The sequence below is a fragment of the Glycine max genome, chromosome 4, assembly GCF_000004515.6.
Source record: "Glycine max cultivar Williams 82 chromosome 4, Glycine_max_v4.0, whole genome shotgun sequence".
Taxonomy (NCBI): Eukaryota; Viridiplantae; Streptophyta; class Magnoliopsida; order Fabales; family Fabaceae; genus Glycine; species Glycine max.
In genome coordinates, this window is record NC_016091.4 from 8569339 (window position 1) to 8584304 (window position 14966).

Consider the following 14966-nt stretch of genomic DNA (forward strand, 5'->3'; position numbering starts at 1 on the left):
CCATACTCTAGAGAAATGGAGTCCAAGCTTGAGGCCTGGTTTCAGGTTGGTATGGGTGATGTGCTTGGGGATTCTGTTACACGCATGGGATGCGGAAAACATCGCAAGGATCGCGGAGGGGATCGGGGAGGTGGTTGATGTGGACGAAGACGTAGATGATCTTTGGAGGCTAGATAGGGCAAGAGTTTTAATCAAAACACCATGGCCTCTTACAATTAACCACACAGTAACTGCGTCCATTAATGGGGTCGATTATGTGGTTACGATTGTAGAAGAGCTGTGTTACAATTATTGTAGATGCAATTGTAACAGAGGGGGCTATGTAGGATCTTCTGATGAATTGGGAGTGAGGTTAGGATGGATATTCTGTCGGAGGAAGCACAGGTTGGCGGCGAGCTTCCGGGAACCAACACAGCAGCGGGTGTAGAGGGAGACGAACCTGACAGAATCATCGGGTTGCAGCAATTTCCTGTTGGTTATTATACAAACTTTGTAACCACGGTCAACAATGATGCCAGGAGGTCGTACTCACCAAATGGTGACCCCACTCTATTCGGGTTAGGTGAGGAAAGAACTGAACAAAAAGCTGACGAGATCAGTGCTTTAGGCGGAAGTCAGCTAATGATCAGATGATTTTGTTAGCAACACAGTGATTGCATTCTGAAACTAGATGTTGTTATGTCACTCATGTTGGATATTTGTTTTAAATTATGCACTACCTGTCTAGTTAATTTGGCTTTATTCATTATTATTTTGCTGAACTAAGAGTTCTGATGTGTATATATTATCCATTTGCATGCTTGTGTTATTTATTCGTGATCTTAATTTCCTGAATATCTTTTTTTTCTTTTTTAATTTTTTAGATACTTGTGCATGCATTGTATAATTGAAGTAAATTATTTGACAATTGTCTAAGTATTTATACCTTGTTTTAATTACAGAGAGAATTGTCTGCTTTGCTGGATGCACTTGAACATTCTGCCTGTAATCCGGAAATTGCATGTGTTCTTGTGGGGAGTTTGGTTCGCATCTTGCAGCTTTCTCCTGAGAGAACAATTGCTTCCTTTAAGAACTTGAATGCAGTCTCTCGTGTTCTACAAGTTGCCTGTGTTCAAGCACAAGAGTCTAGAAGGCCAGGAAGTATGGAGCCCTCCAATGAGAATAGTGGCATGGAAGCATTGGTATCAGTGCAAGATCAAAATACATGCAATTCACCTAAGATTATACAAAGTTGTTTTAATTGCATGAAAATGTGCATGGAGTTCTTTGCCAAGTTTATAGCAGCTGCTGAAGATACTAGGAGTTTGATATTACATAGTTTTACATGCATTGATTGCTTGTTTGATTTATTTTGGGTGGAGGGTTTGAGAGATGATGTGCTTAGACACATACTCGATCTCATGAAGGTATTCTTTATGTGCTTTTTGCTTGAATTTTGCTGTTATAATGTAATTGGGGAAATGATTTTCTGTGTTACCAGTTTTAACATGGCTATTTTTTTGGTCAGATTATGCCATTCTCCGAGGAAGATAAAAAAGCGAAGTTGCAGTTATGCTCTAAGTATTTAGAAATGTTTACTCAATTAAAAGAACGTGAGAAAAGTTTTGTTGATCTATCTGTTGATTTGTTGGTAGGAATGAGAGATATGCTCCAGGCTAACCAAGCAGTATGTGTCCAATATTGATTTATTTCTTTACTCTTTGCTTAAATGTCTTCAAATGCTTTTGGCAATTTTACTGAAGGCTTGACTTTAATGCTTTATTGCTTCAGTACTATCAGACTCTATTTCGGGATGGGGAATGCTTTTTGCATGTTGTATCATTACTGAACAGCAACCTTGATGAGGCAAATGGGGAGAAATTGGTTCTGAATGTACTCCAAACACTTACTTGTCTGCTTGCAAGTAATGATACCTCAAAGGTACTTATCTTCATTGTTTTTTCCCCTTTTTTCTTCCCTAATGTTGTTACTTTTTTTTTTTTACAAACGTTTTGTTTCGATTAAGCACATTTATGAATTGTATCTTTCTGTTTTTCCATAGGCTCCATAAGTTCTTTCTTTTGTTGTCCTTTAGCTGTTTTTTGATTGTGGCAAACCAATTACGGCAAAAACTTAAGTTGTTGGACTAAAACTCATGCATAAAATTATTTCTTTATCACACCTTATACAAGAGCCTATGGGCTTATGGCATGAACAAAACACTGGCTCGTTTTTATCATGTACTTGAATTCAATTTTTATTAAGAAGAATATAAGGTAGACAAGGATCAAATTCTTAACTACTTAGACAAAGGGGCTCTGGAACTATGTTTTTTTATTATCAGCAAATATATATATATATATATATATATATATATATATATATATATATATATATATATATATATATATATAATTGAAGTACCAGAGGTGCTTAATACATGGGTAGGGAAGCCATACAAATGGTTCCATAGTCAGACAAACACTGTCTGAATAGGAACCAGACTATGACTACATATGAAATGTACATCTGCTGTTTAGCCTATTTATACTACCCTCTGTTAATACAAAAAGCCCTATCGGAGGTTACTTGACCAATGATTAAAGTGGATTGAGAAATCTTTCTCCATTCTTCTAAGCCAAGTCCATAGTAGGAATGTTGCATCCTCAAACAGTTTGTTACCATTGAAAGTTGCATTGGAGAATAATATTCTGTTTCGAAGCTGCCAAGTGGACCATGTTACAGCCAACCATCAATACTGTCACCTCTTGACCCTTATGCCGTCAGCCTGAACAAATGAATGTTGAAGGAAATGATGTTTTGGATTTAAAAGGAAAGCACCTTTAATATTCAACCAAGACATGGTATCCCACCAAATAGGTTGGATTTTGTGGCAGTGGATGAACAAGTGGGATGCGTCCTCCTCCACCCTTCTGCAGAAAGGGCATGACATGTCTGAAATCTGCACTTGTCTCCTCTGCAAGTTTTTTCTTGTTGGCAGTCTGTCCCTAAATAATCTCCATGCGAAAATCGCAATTTTGCTTGGGATCTTGATTTTCCATAACTCCTCAAAACATTCCTCCTGGCTCCCATCTGCTATCTCCTCCCATATCATGTTATAAACACTGTGTGTAGAGTATGTACCTGATGGTTCTCCTAACCACTCCCATCCATCAGATCCCTGTTGCTGTATAGACTTGCCTTTAACCTCTCTTAGGAAACTAACAGCCGAATCAATTTCAATATCAAACAGCGGTCTTCTCCATATAAAATTCCTCTCCCAACCATTGTCCTTGTGAGTACCCAACTGTCTAATAAGCTGGTTCTGCTGTGATGAAACCAAATATAGTCTAGGATATTTTTCTGCTAATGATTCCTCCCGACAGATCCACCTATCCTCCCAAAATTTGATTCTATCCCCCCCTCCTACCTTCCATTTTAATCCATCTTGGATAACCCTACCCTGATGTGAGTGATGAAGAGCCCTTTTTAAATCCCTCCACCAAATTGATTCAGGGCCTACCCTACCTGCTTCATCCATATTCCTCCATCCACCATATTTGGACTCCAATACTCTAGCCCATAATTCCCCTTGGTGCTGTAAAAGATGCCACTTCCATTTGTCGAGAAGAGCAATATTAAAAGTGTTGATGTCCTTGAGGCCCAGACCCTCCTTTTCTTTTGGTAAATACACTGTCTGTCACCTAATCCATGCAATCTTGTTTTGGTCAGGTCCTCCTGCCACAAAAATCTACGTTGTAATTTTACTAGCTTATCCACCACTAATTGAAGCACCCTGAAAAAAGAAAAGAAATAAATAGGAATTGATGTTAGCACTGACTGTATTAGTGTCACTCTCCCCCCAAAGGATATGTGTCTTTGTTTCCATTTTGCCAATTTTCTCTCACATTTGTGGATAATGGGATCCCACATTTGACATCGCCTCGGGTTGGCCCCTATGGGTATGCCAAGGTAAACAAAAGGAAAAGCCAGCATACTACAATTCAGGTAATTGGCTGCAGATTACTTCCACTGATCTGTTACCCCAAATGCTCCAAAACAGCTCTTTGCAAAGTTGATTTTTGGACCTGATACTAGTTCGAATGTCAGTAGGATAGCTTTTATTGCTTTGACATTCTCCTTAGATGCTTCCCCAAAAAAGATTGTATCATCCGCATACTATAAGATGCTAATGCTCACATTATTGGAGCCAACTAAGAAACCTTTGTACAGATTTTCCTCCATAGCTCTCCTCATCAGCCCATTCAAAGCTTCAGCTACAACATTAAATAGGAAGGGTGTTAATGGATCCCCTTGCCTAAGTCCCCTTTGAGGAAGGAACTCAGCTGTGGGGCTGCCATTCACCAAAACTGAAATAGATGCAGATTTCATACACCCCTCAATCCATTTGACCCATTTGGAACTGAAACCTATTCTCCTTAGCATGTACAACAGAAAATCCCATGAAACTGAGTCATATGCCTTCTCATAATCTACTTTGAATACAAGGCATGATTTGTTGCTCCTTTTGGCTTCTTCAATCACCTCATTGGCAATGAGTGCACTATGTAGTAAATGTCTACCTTCAATGAAGGCAGATTGGGCTTCATCTATGATAGATGGCATTACCTTCTTCATTCTTTTAGCCAACAACTTCGCCACGATCTTATACATGCAACCTATTAGTGAGATAGGTCTATAGTCATTCAAGAGATGCGGGTCAGCCACCTTGGGAATTAATGCTATGAAGGATGCATTACAGCATCTAGGAAAAGCACCATTCACATGAAATTCATCTAGAAAACGAAGAACATCAGGTTTAAACATCTGCCAGAATTTCTTAATAAATTTAAAGTTCAGCCCATCAGGACCTGGGCTTTTCTCACTCCCGCAATCGCAGACAGCCTGTTTTACTTCCTTCTCTTGAGATGGAGCCGTCAGCATGTTATTCTGATGCTGATTGATAGTTTGAAAACTGATGCCATCAAGCCTAGGCCTGTAATAATCTGGTTCATGGAATCTTTGTGAGAAAAAAGATCTAACTTCCTCCTTCACCTTATGTGGGTCGTCAGTCCATGTTCCATCAATCATGACCCCCTTTAGGGAGTTATTCCTACGATTGGCATTCATCAGCAAATGGAAGTACCGTGAATTGCAATCTCCCTCCTTGAGCCATCTCGATCTCGCCTTCTGCCGCAACAAAGATTCATGAGCTTGGGCAGCTACCCATAGTGCTTCTTGTAATTGTTTCCTTTTCATGACTTCTTGGGAAGATAGCTCTCTTTGGATTGTGTCTTCCTCCAATTTGTTTATTCAGCCTCAACTTTCTGGACCTTTTTTAGGGTATCTCCAAACTGTTCCTGATTCCAAATCTTCAGCCTTTGCTTTAATCTCTTTATTTTTTCTTTGAGAACATAACCTCCCCAACCTGATTGCTGGTAAGAAGTCCAACAGTGGTGTACAGTTGCCTTGAAGGAATTGTCTGATAGCCAGCAATCTAGAATCCTAAAAGGTTTAGGACCCCAATCTACGACCTTGGACTGAAGCAAGATTGGACAGTGATCTGAGAAGTTCCTTGCGAGAGTAGCTTGACAGCTACCAGGCCATCTGCCAAGTCACTCATGGGATATCAGGAACCTGTCAAGCCTGCTCCTAGATGCTCCATTTGGTCTATACCAGGTGAACTTTCTTCCCAGCCATGGTACCTCAATAACCTCCAGATCATCTATCCAGTCATTGAATTCTTCGATGCTGCTCTCCCCAGATAGTCTTTGACATGTGCCAAATCTTTCAGCTGTGTCACTGATGTTGTTGAAGTCACCCAGGATACACCATAGCCCTCCAGACAATGAATCTTTCAACTGCTTTACAGTATCGCATAGTATTCTCTTATTATGAATGTCACATGGTGAATAGATAGCAACTATATTGATTTGGAGTGCCTCTTTGATCCATTCCCCTACCAAGAGAATAAATCCATTGCCAATGACTTTCCTCTGTAACCTGAATGTTTTTTCGCTCCATAGACATAATATGCCTCCTGCTGTATTATTAGCAGGCTGCATCTCCCAACAAACCTCAACATCCCCCTATAAAGCCTGACACATAGCTTTGTCAATCACTTCTTTCTTTGTCTCTTGGAGGCATAACATAACCGCACCCTCCTTCTTGATCAATCTTCTAATTGCTGCCCACTTTACCCCCTCCCTAAACCTCTGACATTGTATGAAATTATATTCATTGATTCCTTCTGCTGTCTCCCCACCTCTCACATTCTATCTTGTCCCTTTCTTCCGTAGACTTAATTTTTTCAATGATTGTATTCTGCTCATCTCCTCCTGTAGCCCCCATTTGTTTAGCCATGCTCCATATGTTAGCTGCCTCTTGAATGTGCTGTAGCTCTGTATTTGCTTCTAGACCTCCATTGTGTGTAGCTGTTTCAGTGGTAGGGGTATTAATGGCTGTGCACGCAGTCCCAATTTGTGCCAGGTTCTGTGGTTGTATTCTGCTTCTATCTATTTCTGCCACTGTAGTAGAAAAAGAATGACCCATTTGGGATTTCTTTTGACACCTCCTTTGTCTTGAATACACGTGCCAGGTATCTTCAGCTCCGGCTTTGTTATTTTCTGGGCTAAGGCCCAAGTTGTATGTTTTCTCAGTGGAGGTGTAAGTTAAACAACCCATCCTTTTATTTGACCCACTTATATCCACGACACTACTCCCCCCTGCTCACGTGCTGCTTCTTCAATTACAGCTTCACCACACTCCTGTCTTTTAAAATTGTCACGTGCACAAAAGCTGTCTTGTGCCTTTGCCTCGTCACGTGTTGCAACTACTAATATCTTCTGGGCCTCTGCCATGCCACATGTCTCCCCCTTTTCTTTGTTACCATTTCCGTGAAATGTCTGCTCCCCTGCTGCATGGTTGGTGAACCCGTCACTGAGTGGCTGCCCCTGTTTGGCTGATTCGTCATGGTGGTAGGTGATCTGTGCCTGCCGCCTGTGATTGTCTTCCTATACAGCCGTAGGTACTCGCTGGTTTCTGCCAAACACCCGCGGACTATTGCTAGTATCCAGTGGGTAATTGTAGCCACTTTGACCGCTGGATAATAGAGTCATCTCGTGATCTACGATGCCGGCACCGGGCCTAGTAGCGATGTAGCATGGTGCGGGTCGCGTTTCCGGTGCCGACAGGTGTTGCATGTCATCTTCGTACACCATGTTTTCCGTCGATGTCAGAGTGGGGTTGCCGAGATAGCTTTCGTCGGAGTCGATCTCCTCTGACGAACCCCTAAAGCTTCGTCCCCTCCTCAGGCAGTCACGAGTACCATTGCCGCACTCCTCGACAACATACACCTTGAAGGTTTCGCCACCAATATGGACATTGATGGTGTGTTGGATTGTCAGCCTCCAAGGGGTCTTAATGAGCACTCTTGCTCTATCCAGCCTCCGTTTTTCCTCAACCTCGTCATCCATATCCACCATTTCTCCCATAACAGCCAAAATCTGGTGGATATAACCTAGGCCAGCCTACTCTCTGTGCGTAAGTTTGGACTCCATCGTTCCATTGAATAGAACATAGATGTGCCTCCGTCTTGTCCACCATTCATGATTTGTTCTGCACCGGCGTCATTGAGGCCAAGTAACAAGACTAAGTCATCTCCTATGTATTTGGGAGTTATATCTAGTCCTATCTCCCACCATAAATCGTCCTCCATTCTTTCAAACATAGCTGCGTTTTTTAGACGCCCTACCCACGCATCCTTCAGCCATTTGATGTCTTCTGGTCCGATGTCAATGTGAACCGAGGAAGTTGAAGTTTCACGGCTGTGGGTTGGGCTGTTGAGGGCCATTCGTTGTCCCGAAACCCTGTTATTTCTTGTCAGCACATCCATGTATGAAACTGGGTTTGTTTGGCATGCTTGTCTTGCTCAATTAGCTTCTATTTGAGTGCTTCCTCATACCCCTGTGGTTTGATCCCTGCAACTACCTTTCTTGGCATCTCCCTTCCATGCTTGGGGATGTTGACATATAATTTCATCCCACCAGTAACGATCCTATCTAGCTGCCTTGCCAAGTAGGGAATGTCGCGTGCCCCTTTAAATCTGACGAATCCATACCTCCTTCCACTGTAGTTTCTACGATTGGGTATGAAAATTTCCTTTACATCACCCCACTTCTTGAAATGATGCCACAGCTTCTTCTCTGTAATGTCTTCACCAAAACGAGTGAAGTAAAAGGATGTGATATCCTTGTGGTCCCTCCAGTTTGTCACAGTGTAGAGTTGTTGGGCTCTTTCCTTGTTTCCGGCATAGTCCTGTCGGGGTGCCTCCCTGAAGCTCGCTCTGTCTCTCTCAGCTACCTTACCTCTAAACCTCTCTCTCCCCCACCCAGTTTTTCTCTCTGTAAACCTATTCATTCTCTCTCGGTGGCGTATTTTCCTATTTCACAGTTTGTGAAAACAAAAAATTGACACAAATGATGTTATAACCAATTCTCCTGAAGCTGTAAAGGCATATGAATGTGTTTATTACATCACTTCTAAGGATAAATCCTTTTTTTTTTCCTTTCTTTAATATCGCTTGCTCTTTAAATCAATTGATCTTTCATGAAATATTTTTTTTTTCTCAAATTGAAGTAAAAAGATATGGAAGCTTGGTGTCCGAAAACTTTTCTTTGTCTACAAAGTGGCTATGGAACTTTCTTCATTCTCTATGCCCAAAGATGATTAAGAGCAAATTTTGTCTATGGATTCAAAGGGTTTTTACTTGAGTAGGAGCTAGACAGATATGCTGAAATTTTAGGGCTTGTTTGGGGTGGTTTTTAGTTGTAAGTTTCCAAAATTTTAAAAACAACCAGTTTTTAGTTTTAGTTTAAAAAAATTTATAAACCAGACACTAGGTCTTGAACTGCCCTTAATTTTTCTATTTTCTGTATTTTGGTTGCATACGAATTTGAGTATAGGCTGATTGCCTTTTGACAACAATCACGCTCTTTCCTTTAAAGTGTTATCCTTTTTGCTTTGCAACTAGATCATATTTTTATATTCTTTTTCCTGTACCTGCTTATATTGTGCCAATGCATTCCAATTCAATAACTTCTTGTATTATTATCTCTTGCAGGCAGCATTTAGAGCTCTGGCTGGAAAGGGCTACCAGACGCTGCAGAGTCTGCTATTGGATTTTTGCCAATTGCATTCAAGTGAAATCCTTTTAGATGCTTTGCTCGATATGCTTGTTGATGGAAAATTCAATGTCAAAATGAGTCCTATGATAAAGGTGATGTACCAGTACATAGGCCTAGCTTTCAATAATTGTTTGATCCACTTGCATTGTTTCATTTTCTATTCCAGGAAACTGAAGAAAGTGGTATTTGGTGGACCTGATGCTATATCTTATTTAGTACTGTGAAATCTTCATTTAATAAATCTTGTTTTCATGTTTTCTTATTTTTCTGCTTTTCTTTTTTTATTTCAGAATGAAGATGTAATAATATTATATCTTATTGTACTGCAAAAGGTTTGCAATTCATTTCCCCATGTTTTTTCTGATCAATTATTTTCTTTAATGATTATTTTAGTAGTTTTGCTAAAGTTTGTTTTAAGAAAATAATGCCATTTGTTTTATTGCTTGTTATCTTTTGATTGGGCAGAGCAGTGAGTCATTGCAGCATCACGGGCTAGACATTTTTCAGCAGCTTCTAAGAGACTCCATTTCTAATAGAGCTTCTTGTGTCAGAGCAGGAATGCTTGATTTTCTTCTTAATTGGTTTTCTCAAGAAGATAATGACAGCGTGATCTTTCAGATTGCACAGTTAATTCAAGCCATTGGTGGGCATAGCATATCAGGGAAGGATATCCGCAAAATCTTTGCTTTACTCCGAAGTGAGAAAGTTGGGATGAGGAGGCAGTACTGCTCTGTTTTGTTAACAAGTCTCTTGTCAATGCTACATGAGAAGGGGCCAACTGCCTTTTTTGATCTTGATGGAATTGATTCTGTAAGTCCTGAAGCCATTATAGATATATCTCTAGAACTCCATGTTCTTCTTTAGTTACTTTTGAAGTATTTGGCATCAACAGTACTTTTTCTTCCATCCTAGATATATTCAGTATATAATTATAATTGGTGTGACTAGCTGACATCAATGGAAGAAAAGAAGAGTCATATTTGAATAATAAACATCTTTTATTAATACAGTTTTTAAGAAAACTGAGGATATAATACCCTCTGAGAATGTTTACCGAGAAGACTGTTGATGAAAAAGATATATATGGAAACCATTAGCTTAGAAGAGCTATCTGATCCCTTTGCCAAGTTGATAAGGGAATCTCTCCTCTCCCTAACTGGAAAATGAGCCTTTATTCTTAATGAAGCCCAAAAAACTAGTCCATCCTCAGAGATTGTAAAAGCTGGTGGCATTATTTTCTACCCTTACTTTAACTGCAACATATGTGCATGCCTCAACAGAATATGTGTTTGTCTTCCTAAAAGTCTGAAATGTGGAAATAGGAGTTCCAAGCGTTCTACTTAGGTAACAGGTACGCTGTACGCCCATTGCTCCTAAAATATAATAGAATGTGTATTACAAAGCTGCCAGACAATTCAGTGTTAAAATGGTGGCTACTAATCTCTGCTATGAGACACGTCAAACAAATGCAAGGATACAAGTATACAACCTAATGTGGTCTACTCAGGATATCATTTATATGTTCAAGTTCTATTTAGTTTTGTCAAAACTAAGACTTTAACTTTGGTGAGAGCTTAATGCTTCTAAGAAAGAATTAGCAAGGACTAAATTCTTGCTGGAAGGATTTTGAATCAAGTAACTGAAGAACTTATCTGAGTTATAATAATGAAGGAACGTAGTAATCCATCAATTCCAACGAAGCTCACTTGGAAACCTCTTTAGCTGAACCAATGAATATATTAAGGAGTATGGATACTAGTGAACTGTTGTTATATGGGATGATTGGGTTATGATGTATCTTTGATAGAAGTTATTACTTATGACAAATACCATCAAAACTGGCTATGCCAGATCATAATGAGCAGCTGACAGAAGTATTACCTGACCATGTCAATCTTGACTCAAGTAGCATTGAGTTATATTGACTTAATTGTGGTTTATGAATCGGAACATTTCTTATTTCTTAATGAGCTTTAGGTTAAATTACAAATACTCTTGGGTGTATAGGATACATTCTTTATGTTAGTTGTTAATGGATGTCGTATGATGCTTGTAAAAGTATTGTTTTTTGTTCCCTGCTTATAGTTCTTGTAGAAGCAGTTTTTCATTGCCAAACTACTGCTTCATTCTTGTATTCCATCGATTATCTCATTCTTTTCAAATTCTTGTAGGGTATCATTCTGAAAACCCCTCTGCAGTGGCCCCTCAATAAGGGTTTTTCTTTTTCCTGTTGGCTTAGGGTTGAGAACTTCCCTAGAAATGGATCAATGGGTCTTTTCAGTTTCCTTACAGAAAATGGAAGAGGGTCCTTGGCTGTGCTTGCAAAGGAGAAGCTCACTTATGAGGTTAGAAATAAATCTTCTGAAAAATTAGTTCTTTTATTCAACTTGTGTGTTGTTCCTCAACATTTTTTTGTTCTTATTTTTAAATGCATGTTTTTGCTGGCTTGATTTTTCTTGTCCCTTGCAGTCAATTAATCTGAAGAGACAGCGCATGGACCTGCATGTTAGTTTAGTCAGGAGGAGATGGCATTTTCTTTGCATAACTCATAGCATAGGAAGAGCCTTTTCTGCCGGTAGCTTGTTGAGATGTTACTTGGATGGTGATCTTGTCTCATCTGAAAGATGCAGGTTCATACCTTCATATTTTTTCCTTTCTATTTCTGTGATTTTATTTTTTGTGATTAATTGCTAAATTGCTAGTTGTGACATTCTGATTTGATTGTATGCTTTGTTTATTCAGGTATGCAAAAGTCAGTGAATCATTAACAAGTTGCATGATTGGTGCTAAACTCAAGATGCCTCACTATGAAGACAATGTGCTCACATTCGAATCCATCGCAGATTCATCCCCTTTTTTTGGCCAAATTGGTCCTGTTTATTTATTTAATGATGCCATTTCTGCTGAACAAGTACAGAGTATCTACTCTCTTGGACCAAGTTATATGTATTCTTTCCTTGACAATGAATCTTTGCCTCTTTCTGGTGACAAAGTACCAAGTGGGATTCTTGATGCTAAAGATGGTCTGGCATCAAGAATTATCTTTGGACTCAATGCCCAGGTCCATGAATTTTTTGTCCTCTATATGCCTATACATGCATGTTTATTTAGTATTTGTTTGTTTTCATAGAAGAGGTATGTTTGAGCCATATTTCATCAACATCTAAACTCAAGCATGTTTCTTATTTTTTTCAGGCAAGCGTTAGTAGAATGCTGTTTAATGTTTCACCGATAACAAGTCATCAATTGGATAAGAATTCTTTTGAAGCAGCTGTCATTGGTGGTACTCAGTTATGTTCAAGACGTTTACTGCAGCAGATAATATACTGTGTTGGTGGTGTATCTGTGCTTTTCCCTCTTATTACCCAGTGTTGTAAATTTGAAAACGAAGAAGTTGGAGTATCTGAAATGGGCGCACCACTAACACAGACAATGAGGGAGTGTGTGACAACAGAAGTTATTGAGCTTATTGCATCTCTTTTAGATGAGAATTTAGCAAATCAACAACAGATGCATATTGTCTCTGGATTTTCTGTCCTGGGATTCTTGTTACAATCAGTTCCTCGACGACAACTTAATTTGGAAACCCTTTCTGCATTGAAGCATCTTTTTAATGTTGTTTCCAATTCTGGTGTGTAATTTGTTACCATGTCTTCTACATGTAATTTTCATTTGATGATATTTTCTTTTGCCATAAATTTGTTTTTTTCTATTTCCTTTTCAATGCTTCTCAGGACTGGCAGAGCTACTTGTGGAAGAGGCTATGTCTAACATATTTCTTAATCCTCTTATCTGGGTTTATGCTGTTTACAAGGTGCAACGTGAATTGTACATGTTTCTCATCCAACAATTTGACAATGATCCTAGATTACTGAAGAGCCTATGCCGACTTCCGCGTGTCCTTGATATAATTCACCAATTCTATTGTGATAATGTAAAGTCTCAATCATTTGTTGAAAGTAACCCCCTTCAACATTCTGTTTCTGAGCAAGTTACGGGGGAAAGACCTAGTAAAGACGAAATGCATAAGATCCGTCTTCTTTTGTTGAGTCTTGGTGAAATGAGTCTCAGGTACAGTTTCATGTTTCCCCTTTTCCACTTGACATTTAATATTTATTATTCATAGTCTACATACTCTGTTCAATTTTTCATTCCAAATTTTTGGGGATACGCAGGCAGAACATTGCTGCTGGAGACATAAAAGCTCTGATAGCATTTTTTGAGAAAAGTCAGGATATGACCTGCATTGAAGATGTCTTGCACATGGTTATTCGTGCTGTTTCTCAGATATCATTATTGGCTTCTTTCCTTGAACAAGTTAATATAGTTGGTGGTTGTCAGGTTTTTGTCAATCTTCTCCAGCGGTATGCCCATCTTTACATGAATTCGCTCAGTGTTAAATAGCGGCTGTAGTTGCATTATGGCATTGTGGATTTTGAAGAATCTGCTATGTATTCCATGAAACAGTAGCAGCCACAATAGTGGTCACATGTAATAATAATTAAAAAAAAGTGGTCACATGCATCGCGGAAGACATGATTGTTTTAGTTTTGTTTTTTAAATGAATAGTCACATTGGGTCTGACTGACTGTTTTCATCACCCTTTGCACATGTATGCACTGTCAGTCTCACACCCACTAACTAAATTAGTAACCCTTTGCTATCATAAAAGATTCCCCCACTCTTCAATCTGTTTCCATTCATGCCCTCGTCCATCCTTCTGTCATTTGCGGCAGCCGGCAAGTCTCTAGTGAGTCTTACCCACTTTTAAGTAAGATTTTCTATTTATTTTTCCTTTCTCTCTTTTTTGTTCTGTCCTCCCTTTTCTTCCTTCTCTGTTTTACACTTGTTTCACTTTCTCCTTCTGTCTCTTTTCTGTACTTGTGTTTCATCCTCTGTTCTTTCCCTTTGTCTGTCTTTTTCCTCTTTACTTTTTTCCTATCCCTTTTTCTTTTTTTGTTCTTTATCTTCCTCCCTTTTCTGTTGTATTTTCAAATTCTGTATGTCTAATTCTAATCATACTTTGTTCTTGTAGAAACTAGGATTGTCTGAGAGAGAGAGAAATAAGGTTTTCTGAAATGAAAATCTGAAATCTATCATTATTATGAATCTGGGTATAACAGACTATATTATTGTTGCTGAACAGCTTGTTAAGCAAGCTTAGCCTATCATATTACGGTTATAACTAATTCTAACAAACTTATATATTCTATCTTTGCTTTATCTCTAGCCAATATGGGACTTGGGTTTTTTCCGATACATCCCATCACACCCAACACTTTTGGGCTTGGTGCGTGGATAATATTTACAGTACTAAACTCTAGTTGTTGATTAAAATACTTAAACCAATTCAAGAGTATACAATACACTAATACCCTCTGCAAGCTCAAGATGGGAGTGATGCAAAATTTTCACGCACTTTGAGCTTCGATCTAAAGGCAGTAAAAGAGGCAGGGGACAGAGCCCTGGTGAGGATATCAGCACATTGCTCTGTAGATGGAATGGAACATGCTGAGCATGAAACTTCTTGCTGAGAACCTTTTCTTGGACAAAGAACAGATCCAATTCAACGTGCTTATTGCGGGCATGGATGACCAGATTTAAGCAAGAGCAACTGAACTTGAAACCTTATTGCTAGAGGAGGAAGTTTGCTGGAGGAAAAATTCTAGAGTCCTATGGGCCAAGGAAGGGGATGCTAATTCAAAGTTTTTTCTCAGGATGGTGTAAGGGAAAAGAAGGAAGAATTCTATTGAAATGGATCTGGAAGATGGAGTCTATTTAGGGATTCTGGGGTTATTGCTT

The 14966-nt window shown here is 39.1% G+C and overlaps 1 protein-coding gene across 6 annotated transcripts in view; it reads left to right on the forward strand.

Moving 5' to 3' along the window:
* Positions 1 to 14966, forward strand: part of LOC100800789 (BEACH domain-containing protein B) — a 58725-nt gene that overhangs the window by 21646 nt on the left and 22113 nt on the right. For all 6 annotated transcript variants that reach the window (XM_006578223.4, XM_006578227.4, XM_006578225.4 and 3 more), the window contains 12 exons: positions 942 to 1406; positions 1508 to 1666; positions 1771 to 1920; positions 9101 to 9256; positions 9455 to 9496; positions 9630 to 9974; positions 11336 to 11509; positions 11634 to 11794; positions 11907 to 12225; positions 12360 to 12795; positions 12899 to 13235; positions 13340 to 13528. In XM_006578223.4, the coding sequence (XP_006578286.2) occupies positions 942 to 1406; positions 1508 to 1666; positions 1771 to 1920; positions 9101 to 9256; positions 9455 to 9496; positions 9630 to 9974; positions 11336 to 11509; positions 11634 to 11794; positions 11907 to 12225; positions 12360 to 12795; positions 12899 to 13235; positions 13340 to 13528 (2933 nt within the window). The remainder of the gene's footprint in view (positions 1 to 941; positions 1407 to 1507; positions 1667 to 1770; positions 1921 to 9100; positions 9257 to 9454; positions 9497 to 9629; positions 9975 to 11335; positions 11510 to 11633; positions 11795 to 11906; positions 12226 to 12359; positions 12796 to 12898; positions 13236 to 13339; positions 13529 to 14966) is intronic.